The sequence below is a fragment of the Pecten maximus genome, chromosome 16 (assembly GCF_902652985.1).
Source record: "Pecten maximus chromosome 16, xPecMax1.1, whole genome shotgun sequence".
NCBI classification, from domain to species: domain Eukaryota; kingdom Metazoa; phylum Mollusca; class Bivalvia; order Pectinida; family Pectinidae; genus Pecten; species Pecten maximus.
The window spans coordinates 24,338,909-24,355,396 of record NC_047030.1 but is presented as its reverse complement, the minus strand read 5'-3'; the positions used below and the strand labels follow the sequence as shown (position 1 = coordinate 24,355,396).

Sequence of the window (16,488 nt, the reverse complement as noted above, 5' to 3'; positions counted from 1 at the left end):
ACTAGGCTATATAGATCTATATAGTGTATTCTTTCTTATATTAACATACAAAGTAAGCTAAGTATGGTCTTCTGTATTACCAGAAACCTATAACAGATAGTTATATGGGTCTCTGGTATCACCAATACATGCAAAGTCTGTGATAGAACAATTAAATTTATATTGGCACCTATCTATTACGCCTGGGGTAGACCTACATTGTAAAACTGTGCCGCTTTCATAAAATGTGTTAGGACTGCGAGTGTAACGCTTTCTAAAATCGATAAGATGCACTAGAGATTGTGTGGCATGTACGTCGAACTTGTGTTGCTGCTTTAAGTTATTCCTTTTATAAAAGACGATCGATATTTTTTCTTGATATTCTACTGTTGAGTAATGTACATAGGCCTGTACATAGAAATCAATGATTTTTCCAAATGACCTTTGACTGTCTGGGATCCGGAGCTATCCAATCAGAATTGGCGTTACAACTTCTTCGCGCCAAAGGTCTCGCGTGAGGCACGCGAAATCGCGGGAATTGAAAATATAATTGAAACTGAGCTAAGAGAAACTCTAAAAACAGCGGAAACTACAAAGAAAACTCAGTAAAAAAAGTGTTTCTCAAAGAAGTATTAGTATGCCTCCAAAGAAGCGAAACCCGGATAGCGATGTCAATCCCGCAGTCAAACGTAAGAAGAAGAAGAACAACGATTCAGACGATGATTTTGACGACGATGCAAGAGAGGATGCAGAGAACAATGGTTCTACAGAAGTGGTTGGAGAATATCCAGACGTTGTGAGTTTATAACAGATGTCACACCTAAGTTATCGAAACATATTAAAGAGACCATAACACCGTATTAATATCAACACACAAATAAAGGTCCGGTTCAATATCGTGATCAGCTGATCGAGGGTGAATATATTATAAATAAGACTAATGTTGTGATCACTTATCCAATATGATAGAGATCGATTTCACAACAAAGAATCGACTGCTTCCTCCACCCTCCCTTCCTGTTTGTCTGTTCAAATGAATGTTTCATGCTACTGGCTATTGTTTATTCTTTTCGAAAGTTAAGTGTTATTTATTGCGATTCGCAGGTTCTTTTTGGATTTTTTGTTGTGCAGTGATGACATTGCGTTTGTCATTTATTTATTTAGACAAAGTATATGTGCGTGGTTGGTTTGATCATCACCCCTTGTCAGTGTCACGTGATTTAGAATGTAAACATGGTGCACTTTGTTAAAATATGGGCCTACTGTGTGTCGTCAGCCCTACAACTTTGATTGTATAAAGTATTAGGCCTGATAATATAAACGAAATGACAATATATTTAATAAATATTATTAATATTTTAATATCTTGGCCTGCAGCCAGCAATCAGACCACAGGCCCTGAGGATCATGTCTAGTCTAATATTTTTATATTCACAATATATATAATTACTATATTAAAACATAGCCAGAATACCTATAGGTGTTATTTCTAAACTATCGTTTTTAAATATTACTAATTTAGACTAGACAGACAATAGTATCTAACTACAATGTACCATATACTGCACATTTTTTTTATGTTTGACATTTTACATGATATACAATTATAAATATGAATACTTTACAATTTTTTACTTGATTTTATTTTGAGGAGGCTGGACTTCATGACTGTATATATATGAAAAAGTCATTGTCATCATTTGAATTGTAATTAGTGCTACAAAGTAAGAGCGTAGGGAATTCATGTCAATATGAAATTATCTACTGTAATTGACGCAAAGAGCATGGCACGGGAAAACTTTGTTTTGAAATGAGACAATAAAGTGTGTGCCTTCTTTTTGAGAAAAAAAAACTTAAGTGACTATTACCTTAGATTTGGTCATGTGATTAGTCACGTAATGAGGTCATTTACTTACGTTGAAAAGAAAATGTGTTTTTGTTCTCGAATATATGATGGAAAGGTCCGAGTGGGCTATGATTGGTATTAGATTAATTAGATCATGACCACTCTGTTTAAATTTATTTTTTAGATATCAACAAAGTATAATTCTTGAAGTCAATTTTAATTTCGGTAAACAAACTCTTGGAAATTACCACACATTGTATTTTTTTTTCTCCTAGTGATTTTTAACATTATAGTTGCTTTAAATTTTAGACCATGGCATCTGGTAGACCCCTGAGTACATGTTTTTTGCTTCCCAAAATAAGATTAAACTCTTGGGTATAAAGAGACATGGCTATTTTACAGATATTGACCCTTCATAATTTTGAGATACACTAATTATAATTTCTTCTGAATGATAATTGACTTCTGAAATTGCTAAAAAATTAAGGGTCAACTGCTTAAGATATTTGTGAAATATATCATATGGTCTGTAACTACCAGCATCTGAGGTCAGGATATCCTGACTGTATTTTTTTAATTGGTATACATCATAATATCTTGATTTTCCCTTGTGTAAAAACATGGATAAAATTTGACTGACTGTTTAGACACTGGAGGGATCCATGCTGAGTGGAGAACTCCTGATCTGTGGTGGGACAAACTGGGATCTGATAGGACGAAAACAGCTTCCAAAGAATGGTTGGTGAATGTTATCAATTACAATTTCTGTGTGCTTTGTGCATGAGTGTCTCTACTGGAGACAATATATTTTGTGGTTAAGCAGAAAACTTTTTATCTGAATTTTCTTCTTTTATTTGTGACATGAGCTATCAACAGTTGAACAGTGGATCATATGCATTGTACCAGTGATTTCTATTATTTATATCATAATTTTTTCGTTTCATTGTGTGTCATAAGTCTGTAACTGAAGGTCGAGTTTGAAAAATCTGAACGCCATGCATCATGATATACTATAGATCTGTTGTAAAGTTCTATGAATTTTTCAACATCAGTGTAGACATAGAACGTTCCCCTAACTTATCCAGACTGGGGAAAATCCATTTGCCAGCTGGTGATCATAGCATCTAAATAATCAACTAAAGCTTGGGCAAGTTGCCTTTGCCAAACACACATGCAGCTGCTGTGTAAGTATCATATGTTTCCTCAATTGGTTTATAAAATCCAGATGTTTCTCCATCATAAATTTGAAAATTGGAAGACAAAATCGGTTGTTCAGAATTTTTCGGTATGGTTTGTTGCAGCGAAAAATGGTGGTGGACCAAACCTTTGGGGCCCACATAGGATGGATAACATGATCGGGACCAGAGTGAGGACAGTTGTGTCTGGGTCCGCAGCATGTCACAGTATTGTTATAACTACAGATGGCAAAGCCCTGACTTTTGGTAAGTCCTCAAGTTATGTAGTTTGTTATTGCAAGTTGTTATTTACGTAAATATCAATTTCATGTTGGGTGTATATGAAGTCTTTCATATTTTTCTGTCGATGTATTTAATAAAGATCACATTCCCAGTTGTGTATGCTATTTATTTTTCCCAATGAAGTCATCAAAATTCTCCAAAAACTTTATACCTGGTGTTTGATGCGATGACCCAAACTCCATGAATTACGAGCCCCATTTTCCTTTTGATTTAACACTTTTACTACACATAAAATTTCCACTTTCTGCCTGGTGTCAATTTTTCAAAATGGCCTGGAAAACCACTTGATATGAAGCATTAATGATAATCTTACAGTTGACGTATACAGCTGTACCTCTGACATCTAAACTATGAAATGACATTAATATTGCATCACTAGTACTGTCAATAACTACAGTTTCAGTATTTCGGACAAAACCTTCAGTTACCATACATACCTATAAATAATCCTGTGACTACAAATTTAAATACCCCCTTCTTCATTTTTGCAGAATCATAATTTAAAAATAGCAAGCTAAAAGTAGTAAGTTCACAAATAAGTCCTCTCCAAACCTAACAGTTTTATACTTGGAGAAGTATCTTATCTGACAATAAATACTGTAAGTTATTTGTGTATTATTGACAACATTTTAATGTGTTTGTAGGAAGGAATGACATGGGACAATTAGGACAAGGTGACTGCCTCCGCAAGGATGTACCTACTCCCATACCCTGTCTAGATGGTGTCAACATTGTAGACGCAGCTTGCGGCAAGAACCACACTTTATTTCTCACAGGTGATTTATCTAGGAAACAAAATTGAATATTCTTACCTGTGCATGATTGAAAGCAAGTTACAGGGGTATAAAAATCCACTAGTTCATCGTCTGGGGATACCAATTTGTATTATTTCTTGAATTGTCTGATATTGTTTAAATATTTGCGTCCTACAAAAGTCTTGGATTGTATGAGTAAGGTATTTGAAGAAGAGAGTTAAAATGCTAACTTGGGTTCATAGTCCTATGAATGCAATTTCTTTTGAGTAATATTTTACAGTGGAAATGTGAATTGATACAATTTTAAGGCAACATGTTTCTTACTTTGTATGACCAACTATTGTTGTTGCTTTCTCTAAATCATTCAATTTCATTGATGCATGGACACAAATTGTTTACAAAAGAAATTATTCAAAAGATAAAAAAAAGAAAGAAATACAAATCAAAGCAAAATATTATCAAAAAAAAGTATCATGTAATGTTCCATTAAACTATAGATGGGGTTAGAATTTTTGTTTAAGATACCTGGATGTGCATTGAGGCCCATAAGGCCTGAATAGCTCACCTATATATTTCAACAATCATGCTAAAATATTCTTTTACATTGTAATATTACAAAGATTTCCCTATGTTAGGATCTACCTCCTGGTATCATAGGGGCATCTTTTGTGTACGATTTATAAACCTTCATTATCATATCTTCAAAGAAATAATTTGCTAATATTGTGTGATTGAATTTGTAGATAAAGGCGTGGTGTATGCCTGCGGAGACAATAAGATGGGACAGCTTGGTTTAGGTCACCAGAGTGGAAATATAACCAATCCAACACGGGTATGTAAGGACTATTTCAGTAAAATATCAACGTTAAGAGAGATCTTCAGATTTCTCCAACCGGAACTTACGAAAAAAAGTGATTTAAAAAGAGAGAAATTATAATAAAGTTGCGTAAGACACATAGATTTTATAATTTTTAAAATGAGACAAAAAGGCCCCATTCCAAACCTGTGAGGAAAAGCCCTGAACATGAGACAAAGATTTGATAATGATACTATGTACTGTACATGAAATTCTATGGCATGATTTTGTACACTTTAGTTGGATTCATTAATTTCAAAATGGGCTTTACATCATTCAATAGAACCCCTGAAATCTCTTAAAAAATAAGAATGCATGGATAATTGACACAATTTCTCTTGTTAAGGCTCTTATATCAAAAACCTCAACAATAACTATTGACATACATGCCATACCTCCCGGCGTGAGACAAAATCTCCCTTATTTTCAAGTCATTTATTTCCTCCCGGCAGGAGAGCCAAAATTCCCGTATTTTGTAATTCCCTCCGGTATTTTTGCCGACGCCATTTTTGTTTACAATACAGTGTTTTTCTCGCGAGATTTGGCTAAATTTAGCAATCACGTGATCCATCTGTTCACGTGATCACTCAATCAAAATGGCGCCTGTTGGACACGGCTTTCACACGAAGCTCTGGCTAGTGTTATGTTTACGCTAGAATATCTATCACCATGAAATAAAGGCAAGTCGCTTACAAACAATTTTAACCCCCTTAGCTAACAGACTTGAATTATGGTTTGTTTTCTTTTAGGACCATACTTTGATGATGGTAATTGATACAGAGTCTGGTCAGACGCAAAATCACACGTGTTTTTCATTTACCATGTATATCGTTGATCAGTGATAGCAAGATGAAATCCGATAATTTCTTTTAGAAAACTATCAAAATTAGCACATCTGTTGGTCGTTACAAAGTGGTCAATCATGGTGTTTACAATGACTCTACAGTCCATGACAGAGACAATATACAAAATCTAGAATGATCGTGATAAGATTTACTGCAGTCTCCTAACATTAACATCTTCCGTTCTCATAATTTCATGTATACACTTGCACACTTGGAATATTTTTATATCTAAATGGTCCAACATAAGGTATCCCACAGGACATTTCATGGTGATTTTTACAACTGATGTGTTCCCTCGGAGTGGATCAAGCTTTCTAATTTTAAGAAAATCCAAACTGATAAATGAATAACTTGCTTGTCTTAATCTTTACCTACATCAGAGACCTACCTACATGTAATTACAATATACCCTTTTCAAATGCTGTTATGCAATGTGCATAAAGCTGTGAAACTTTTTGTGTTACATAAAAAAAATCGGAAAAAAATTCATATCATCAGAATCTGAATGTATACTTATTGCATTTTTTACCTTATACAACTTTTTGTTGTTTGCATATACAATATGATTAATATCTAAAATAAATACAAATATTCTTTAGCACTTTCAAAATTAGTTAATTGCTAAAAAATTGAGTAAAAATGTCGATATTTATGTCGCGCACAAATCTCCCTTATTTTAGGCAAAATTCCCTTAAAATAATCATCAATCTCCCTTATTGGTCTCCCAAAAATATGGCATGTATGTATTGATAACAATTCTAAAGATGTGTAGTGGAACTTGACTGGGCTGAGCATCGGTGGTCAGCTAGTTCGAATGGTTAAGAGTGTCGGTCTAGATTTCGGAGGTCCCAGGTTCAAGTTCCATCTTGTTGTTACATTTTTCCGCTTGTCACATTTGGAACCCAACTAAACACCGACATTGTTCAGGGTCTTTTGTGTGTCTTCAGTGTTGAACATTTTGTTGAAGGAGAAAGGAATGTAGCAGAACTGGACTGGGCTGAATGTCGGTCGCAAGGCAGATCAAGTGTTCGTCTAAAAGTTCACAGTTTTGAGTCCCAGTCCAGTCGTTGCATTTTCCCTCTCCTGTTATAGATGAAAATATCTTTATATTCCGAAACATGTTAAATGTAATCTTCTGAAAATATGTTTGTAGATAGCCTACAAAGGACCCCCAATCAGAAAAATGGCTTGTGGAGCAGAGTTTAGCATGATGTGTGACATCAGAGGAAATCTGTATTCTTTCGGCTGCCCAGAGTTTGGTCAGCTAGGTAAGTTTAATTATTCCCAAATCTGATATCAGAAGGGAGGTTATAATACAGCTGTCTGTCTGTCATTCCGTTGATAGGCATCATTTTTCTGACAATAACCGATATTCTGAATAAATACATACGTTCATGTAGATCATTCAAACTCAAACCTCAGACACGGTTTCCTTATCCGACTGCTTGCTTTGGATATCTTTTTAGGTCAATAGAATAATGAACTGATCAGGAGAATAGTTGAACCATTTAGTGGTACCTTGTTTTGATTGACATAGGGAAGGATCGAAGATGGTTTCGGTTTAAAAATATTCATCATATTATCTATGGAACTATCAAATTCATTGTGATTTTTGTTTTTGTTTTCAGGACACAATACTGACGGGAAATACTTTGTCACAAGCACAAAATTGTCATTTAAATGTGAAACTAGCCCCAGAAAAGTTAATGTGTTTATTGAGAAGACACGAGAAGGTCACATAGTACCGGTCACAGATGTAGAAGTACGGGATATAAGCTGTGGCACAAGTCACACAGTGAGTTACGGTCTGTTTCAAAGTCTTCTGGTGTGGATTCCTGATGTCATTTTTTTGTTTAAGATATATTCACAGTTTTTGAGTTCAGACACCATTTCTTTTTAACTAATAGTAGTAAAGTGTGTTTTGCTACATTTTAGTTGATGCATTTCAATTAACATGTTTTTTTTTCGATTTGAACAAAATATCTTTGTACCGATACAATATGAACTTACTTGGTTTTATTGACCTGGTTCTTCAATCATAATTTAACTGCTGTTGTGGAAATATTGTCACTGGATTTCTTCAACATTGATGTCAATATTTTCAAGTTTCAAAGGGTTATGAATTTATTTTTTTTTGCAAAGTATGAATCTGTATTACAGTATGTATGCGTGTAGCAGATTTTACGCTGATTCTTACAAAAGTTTGCAAACAATTTATTTGATACCCCTATGAAACTAAAAAAATATTGACATCAATGAATATAATTAATTTCTGAAACTATTCAAATTTCTTATGTACAATTTCACATATTTAATAAGGGATTCTTTTGAACAAATAAGTACGAAACGTGAGAGGTTGTATTATGACACGTTTTTCGCGTCATTTACACTTTTTCATAGAGGTATGAAAAGTAAAAATCAACCAATCAGAAAGACGCATTATGCATACAAACAATAGAAAATTAATCATAGCTGTGGAAACAAACTTTCCCAACCCTGACTTTGTACACCCTGTCCATCACCCGAATACATTAAATGTGGTATTCATGTTTTGTTCCAGGTTATATGTGATTCCAAGAAAAGGGTATTTTCATGGGGATTTGGAGGATATGGTCGTCTCGGCCATGCTGAACCAAAGGATGAAATGGTGCCACGTTTGCTGAAGTTTTTCGATGGACCAAACAGAGGTTGTGTTCAGGTGTATTCAGGGTCTACCTTCAGCTTCGGTCTGAACGAGCTAGGTGAGAACTGATTCTATGCCTGAAGAGAGAACCGGTATTGAAGATTTTCTAATGTCCAAAGAAATTTGGCAAGCCACTGATACTAGTAGTAAACTTGCAGTTCATTGCATACTATAAAATTGTACAATTATTGTATACCATAGAATTGTACAATTATTGTATACCATAGAATTGTACAATTATTCCATACCATAGAATTGTTCAATTATTGTATACCTTAGAATTGTACAATTATTCCATACCATAGAATTGTTAAGTTTGAAAAAGATACCAGTATAAAATCTAGAGAAGACAAGGTCACAGTATAACAACAGTAGATATCTATGCAGACTTTCTTGTTGGTGGATACAACTATAGTCAATGAATATTTATTTTTATAGAACATAAGTGTATTGGTACACTGGTACTTACTACTAAATTATCATTTTATAGCCAAGAGAATGATTTAGGTGAAAATGTGGCTAGATATCGTTTGTCAAATCAGCATCACTGTTTTCATTCAGAAATGTTGTTGAAGAACATCACTCTCAAAATTTTGACAAAATGGGAGTTGTAATTATTTCACATATAAAACTGCACCATATTTTCAACAATTGCTCCTCATGACCAGAACCACATGTTTTCTTTTGCTGTATTTTATAGTGTTTCAGGCATTATTGGTGAATGATAAACATTTATGTCTGGATTTGGTTGACAGGTGTCCTGTACCTATGGGGCCAGACCAAGCCAACAGGTGAAGCTGCCATGTATCCTAAACTGGTACAGGACCTCAGTGGCTGGAGGATTAGGAGTATTGGATGTTGGTATGGCAACCTTTATAGTGATGACATGAGGAAAAATAATATTAATTTTGATACCATTGTGAATGGACTTTGGTACATGTATATCACAACCAGTGTAGGATTTGAGTGTGACCTTTTGGTATACGACAACCAGTGTAGGATATGAGCGTGACCTTTTGGTATATCACAACCAGTGTAGGATATGAGCGTGACTTTCTGGTATTCGACAACCAGTGTAGGATATGAGCGTGACCTTTTGCGATATCACAACCAGTGTAGGATTCGATTGTCATGTTTTTGTATATATTACAACCAGAATAGGATTTGAGTCTGACATTTCAGTTACACTACACTTACCATCATCAGACAAATAGCACATGTACAAGGTACAAAATTGTAACAAATCAACCGGCCTTTCTTATCTACTCTATAACCTATGTACGCAAAGGTGGCAAATGGTGTACAAGTTGATTCAGCTATTCTGAGGAGATGTGGATTTGGCTGCCATGTGTAAAAGTCTACTTGCCTATGGTTTGATTAACCGGGGTGATGTGAAACGTCTTTGGGTCCCTCATACTGGTTAAGAATTGCTGCAACAATGTTTCATAATAATACAAATTATGGTTTCCTTTCTGTCAATCTTCAAATAGTTCCTGTTACACACATTAACAATTTGTTTAACAAACCACCTACATTTTACTATATTATGCCAAACATTAAATTGATATCCTTGTGAATTGAAAAAAACATCTTAAACTAAGTGGCCAATCAGATACGCTAGGATAAGAGATATTGATCAAGAATGTGATCTCAGTATTAACTACTATTAAAACATATTCAGATTCATTTGTATTGATGACCACTACAGGAAAACTTCTCTATAATGAATCATACAGGGCCAAAGGAGATCTGTATTAAGGAAGTTTTACTGTAGAATGTATAGGGGCTGTTGTAGACCTGAGCCATTTTACATAATAAAAAAGTATAATTATTTATATATTTTTTTTTTTCAGTAACAAAAGCATAGTGGTAGCGGCTGATGACAGTGTGGTGTCATGGGGACCAAGTCCTACCTACGGTGAATTGGTAAATAATCATTCTTGTATTTTATATCAAAGCTAAACTAAATGATAGATTTTAAAATTACAGGTTTGATTGACATGTGCTTATAATTTTAACAATGTTCCAGTTTCCATTTAAAAATCTTGGATTAAATCAGATTGTTTTATTGGGCTATCCTAGTGAGATATGTATCCTACAGGGGAGGGGATAGTATATTCGTGGCTGGTGCTAGAGAACACAACTCTTACTAAAAGTCCTCTTTGGGTGTTCCCAGTTTGATAGATCTGTAGTCATGTGGTTGTTTAGTAATAAGTCCCCTACAGTATGTACAGCTGGACTAGTTTCAGCAGTGGTTTTCAGGGCATATTATACATTTGGGTCCAGTATGGGTGCTTTTTCTGTGCAATTCCCAATAATTTAAGAAATCAATATCTCTTTATAATAGAACTCTATTAAAATTTAAGAATATTAGAAAAAAAATCACTATAGAATCACTTATTGATGTTATTTGTATGCATTTAGAAGTCAACTCCTAGAACGGTTGGTCCTAAATGATCCAATTGACAATTGCCTGTTAAACAATACATGTAGTCAATAATACCTTTAATTTCAGGGTTATGGAGACAACAAACCACGATCCTCAACTACGCCACAAGAAGTGAAAACCCTAGATAGTGTGTATATCCACTCCGTGTCGTGTGGGTACGGTCACACGCTCATGATAGCTCGACAGGACGAGGAAAGTGAAAAAGAAAAAATTGCCAAACTACCCGTCTTTAAACCTTGATTTTGTAACTCTGTTCTGTCCAACAAGCTATATGTATTTGTTAGTGTCTTAGAGGGATACTATTTAGACTTACCAGTTCATCCCGATTACACCAATATCAGATGGAAGGGGGAGGGGGGGATGATTAAGGTTTCCACTGTGTTGTTTACATATTAAATCTACAAATAATATGTATAACTATATCTAAAAGTGCTGAAATTATGTTCACATTTCTGGCAAACTTTTTATATTATAAATTTTTAAAACAAGTCTGACCAGGCTGTAATTTACCACAAAAATTACTGAAATATGTATGGATTAAGAAAACAAATATCCACAGTTCATATATATTGTTTACAATGGTTACTATGATAAGTAGCAGTTGTCATGGTAACAAGGAACTTCTGTTCTGATTGTAAAATTCTGGAAGAAATGCATGTCAAATGTTTTCAGGGCTGTTACAGTCAGATATTAAGATATTCACCAATGCAGTTAAATTCAGGTGAAAAAATTCAGTGTGAAAAGGCAGTGTTGTTGATAACAGTTCAGGTAAAATTATTTTAGATTTGATAATATTCATTCATGTCACAGTATAAGAAACTCTTGCATATCAAGGATGAAACTAAACATGACTGATATTGCAAAGTATTTTGTATTGGTTCACTGATGTGATAATCAAGTTCAAGAACTAAATATGTCAGGGTTGTTTTTGCTAAACATCTACCGTGGTATCCAATTATAGGACTCCAGATTTGAACCTTCATCAACATGTACCATCTGAAAGGTTTGATTGCATGGTAATATGCAGGAAACTCATTCATGAATAGTAGAATTGTTTTATTTTGGAGCCCTAGGGTAAGGTTGTGTGTTTTTTTTTTCTGGAACTGCCCTGTGTAGCATTTCAGGGGCAGTAACATTCAAGATGTCACTTACAGGTGAGGTACCAGTATCATTAAACCAAATCATCACCATTAACATTTGTTTACTATCACATCTCAAAAGTAAAGAACCCATTGTAAATCTTCAATTTGCTTGACGATTCGTAAGTCCCTCCTCACAAATAAACTATTCACTAAGATCAGTCTTCACATTAAAAACATCCATGTTCACCTCAACCTCACAAGTCATCTTGAACTTTGGCAATATGGTAAAGATGTTTCATGAAATTTCTTTTTCATTTGATTTAAATTCATTATTTATGATGTTCATATTTTTGTATGTTTCATCCTGATATTTCTTTGTTACATCATTAAATAATGAGAATGTTATATGTATATTTAGGGTGTGTTCTTAGTGCTTGTCGTTGATACCACTTGGGTCGGGTAAAAATAAATTCTATGTCACTACGAACTTGCAGAATTCCTTTTACCTATATTGAATTGAATTAAATACCTCTGAAAGATAGTGTAATATTCATACATTGTCTAGGGCCTTTCAATTAATTCGTCATCTGTGTGTACATGGTTTTCAATAAATAGGCTATCTTCAGATTTGATGACAAACGGATTATGCATTCCTTTCTTCTTTATACAATGGAAGTGAAATATGATATTTCCTTCAATAAGAACTTCTGTAATTTTGTGATTTTTAAGTATGTTGCAGGGCAAAGGAATATTTGGTGACCTGGTAAAATATATACATATATATAAATGTGTGTTTAATTTTTCACAATAGACATTAAAAGGAATTTAGTTCCGGGAGAAAAGATGAGTGGGTGGGGCACTTTTTTTGAGTAGATCAGTAATTGAATCAGTAGAGATGTACATCTTGAGATGTCGATGTGTAATGTTATGGGCATTTCATTTGTAAACAATACAAACTTATGTGTATATATTTGAAGCAAAGATCTGACCTTATGTGTGAAATACATTTTGTTTTTGGACTTGTAGTCATTCTAGTAATTGCTGTTAATTCTGGCAATCCTTAGAGAATCTTGTACAATCAAAGATAATGCTGAGTCAGCATTCTTACCTTGTATACTAGCTAATGGAGTGTACCTCTGTATGTAATGTCCATAGATTTATCCATCTTTCTCTTGGTATCATTAAATTGTTTACAGCCATATAGCGTGCATAATCATTCATTTTCATGTCAATTCGACAAGACTTACGTCGCTGACATTTATAAAAAGATTTTGCTGTTTTTACTACTGTTAATCATTGCATTTCACGTGGGATTTATTTCTGTGAAATCTACGTGATTTACAGTATCTTATGCTGTAAGCTAGAGAGAGGTGATGTATAAGCAGGGAAATGAAATTTTCACAGTTGAAGTATAATCAAGCATAGGGATTCCCCTTGATAAATAGAAAATGTATTTTGTGTAATAATTCATAACCAAGTCTTTGATGACATGCAGGTCAAGGATTTAAGTGCTTGATTAAGTCAAAAGTAAGAATTGAATGGTATATGATAAGCTATGCATAATATACCTGTTTTAGAAAATGTGCCCACAATATCAGGTTTTATGTTAAGTGTGTTGGCTACTTTTATTCTGGAATTTCATAGTGCAAATGAAGTTACCTGAATTGTGTTGCAGATTCGTCCAATTTTCATTAATATTACAAAATTTTTATGTTAAAGAAATTTAACAAAGTTTAACATGGTACTATCAATTACCTGTGATTGGCATGGGGACTTTCCTTAACCTCAGGGGAATGTGATTTTGTCTTTGTAGCAATAAAAGAACGGTCTTCAATCTCTTGAGGATATCCCTCATAGATATCTTATATCTATAAGGGAGCTTCCTTGGCCTCTGGGATTTTCTTTGCCTCAGTGATAGCCTAAGCCTCAGCTAAAATCCTTTAATAGCAGCAGATGATCTCTTAGCCTCTGAATATCCTTTCCTTGGTCTCAGGATTTCCTTAGCATTGGGGAATTTCCTTAGTCTCGAGGATTTCCTTATCATGGATGTTCTTCGTCTCAAGGTTTTCTTATCATTGAGGAGTCCTCAACCCCTTAGGATTTTTGCATCTTTGAATCTTTATTTTTGAGGGTTTCTGTAGTCATAGATTTACTACCAACCTTTGGTAGGCTTTCCTTAGCTCTGGAGGTTGCCCTTAACTTATCAAAGACTAAATTCTGAATGGTGTTCATCTGGCTGCTAGGCATATTTATAAAGTCTGGTTTTCCTTTGTAAAGTCTGTTGGGGAACAAGACATATTTACCGATATTTCTGTGTCTGTTGCTGGTAAATAATGGTCTTTTATACTCTTATCAATTGTTTGTTATATATCCAATTTTACCTCATGAATCAATCTTGGTAATAAAGTTTTATGAAGGTTAATAAGAATAAAATATATTCCATCCATTTTTTTCTTCTTCTTACATATCTATGTATCATATATTGTTTGTTGCATACCCATTCAAAAATGATGATTTGCAATTTATAAGTTTTCGTTTCATTTGCTAGACATGACCAATTATGAGTTATTTTTACATGTAATTTTGATGTTATTTTGGCCAAGTTGTTGTATGTAAAGCTGCAGGCTTAAACATGATGTCCTAATGTCCCGTTATGATATTATTGTCACAGTTTTAAAGATTCTCAGCTGTGTTTTGAAATTGGTTAATAAATAAATTTTGTTGACCAAACTCCAAGAATCTAACTTGTAATAATGATATACAAGGGCAACATACAGTGCTATTTCAATCATCTTTTGCAGCATTCTCATAAATTTTTAACTGGAATGTATAACCAACATCTTGTCCCTCTGGAACATGATCTGGGGCCAGTTCATTAATGCAGACAAATCGGTCTGTTTTTGAATACAATATTTCAGGCACAGATCTTGACGGATTTAAATTTAGATATTAATACAGGCCCTGAAAGTCTTTGTCAAGGCTCGTCTGAAACTTATTCCATGGTAATTTTACTTTCTAAATGATAAAAGAAACCATGGTATTTTGACCAACTGTTTCAGGGACCTTTAGAAAATAAGACATTATTATCCAACTAAAAAATATTGTAATTTATTTTATAATATTAGTTTGATATTGAAATTAAGAACATTTTATAGAATCACCTCGTAAATATGATTAGCAAAAGAAGTGGCCAACCAATAAGTTTTGATCTTGTCTCTCTTTAGAAATCCATGCAACTATTTGTTATGTTCATGTTGCTGATGTCTGAAACTCCATCAGGATTTGTCACCAAACACAGGATGCTTTCTTCGATATAAAAAGTCAGTGTTTGTGACAATTGATCCCTACTGGGTAGATATTAATTTTGTCAAGGAATCTCCTCATGCAAATAAATCTAATCCAAATTGAAAATATATTCTTTAAAAAAATATATTTAAAAATACTTTAAAAACAGAAAAAGGTTTTAATGTCCAGGAGCAGGAAAGTGTTGATGTAGAATTTCATTTACCTCATATTTTTTGTTATCAAAATGTCGCCCATGAAATATTAGTGTAGTTTCAATTTTACGTAAAAACTTCACGACTATTTTAGTTTCAATTTACATTAATTAGGTGCTGTGAAACAGCAACCTTAAGCGGTTATCGCCAAATTTCGCTAGAAGAAATTCGTTTGGAACTCTCGTTCAAAATTTCACAACGACCTCACTGTATCTGAACTACTAGGCTAATGGAAATGAGTGTTTAAAACGCAAAACAGAAATTTTGGAAGAGTTGAATTTAATGGACTGTATAGTAAGTTATTATGGGGAGATACTTCTAGTACTGTGCAGTTATCTGTATTTTTGTGGTAGGTTTTATGCTTGTGCAGTAGTTTAATTATATGATTAATGTTTGCATCACAACCATGAACAAAATGCAATATTTTTCAGCAACAAAACCTGTCTTAACATGTTTATTTACTGTGTACATTTATGTATGTAGAAAATGGGGGGTTTGTTTTATGTGTGCACTGTGAACTTGCTCAATACCTACCAGCCTTTCACACATTAATAATTATTTTATCATTGAAATAATTTGAAAGCGAACAATATTTTTACATTTTTGGAGAGTCTCGAAAATAAATAGCCTTGTAGAGGAGCATTTTATGTGTGCACAATTGTTGGGTTTCTACAGACAAGATTCACCAAGATTAGAATATACATTTCCCTCTCTAGCAAGTTCCAGTGCATGCGTATTACTCATTCCTGGATATCAACAATAGGCTGTGTTTGGTAGAAGCCATCGTGAGATAGGCGGGTGGGAAGGTTGTGTATTTCCATGGCAACTCCTCACAATCAACATTGTACAAACTCATTAAAACTGTACCTCATTATTATGATGTCTTTGAAATTTGACCATTTTATTTACAATTGAATGTTTTGTCTTGAATTTTGAATTAGATTTCAGATTCAGTATATCAATAAAGTCTGTCTCTACAGATAAACCTGTTTAATGTTTTCACTTCAACGATTATGCA

At 33.9% G+C, this 16,488-nt stretch overlaps 1 protein-coding gene across 1 annotated transcript; it reads left to right on the top strand.

The window, feature by feature from the left end:
• Window positions 1–499: 499 nt before the first annotated feature.
• LOC117344553 (protein RCC2 homolog) lies at window positions 500–16,455 on the top strand. Its single transcript, XM_033907331.1, has 11 exons — window positions 500–775; window positions 2,473–2,563; window positions 3,127–3,267; window positions 3,948–4,079; window positions 4,802–4,890; window positions 6,913–7,027; window positions 7,388–7,554; window positions 8,320–8,500; window positions 9,198–9,303; window positions 10,296–10,368; window positions 10,958–16,455. The coding sequence occupies exons 1-11, from the start codon at window positions 617–619 to the stop codon at window positions 11,129–11,131; spliced, it is 1,428 nt and encodes a 475-aa protein (XP_033763222.1). The 5' UTR covers window positions 500–616; the 3' UTR covers window positions 11,132–16,455.
• The last annotated feature ends 33 nt before the right edge of the window (window positions 16,456–16,488 follow it).

Excerpts from the sequence above, each read along its gene's own strand:
- LOC117344553 (XM_033907331.1), top strand. The coding sequence starts at position 617 with ATGCCTCCAAAGAAGCGAAACCCGGATAGCGATGTCAATCCCGCAGTC. Across the intron at positions 7,028-7,387 it reads CCCAGAGTTTGGTCAGCTAG|GACACAATACTGACGGGAAA; the intron begins GTAAGTTTAATT and ends TTTTGTTTTCAG. Across the intron at positions 10,369-10,957 it reads GTCCTACCTACGGTGAATTG|GGTTATGGAGACAACAAACC; the intron begins GTAAATAATCAT and ends CTTTAATTTCAG.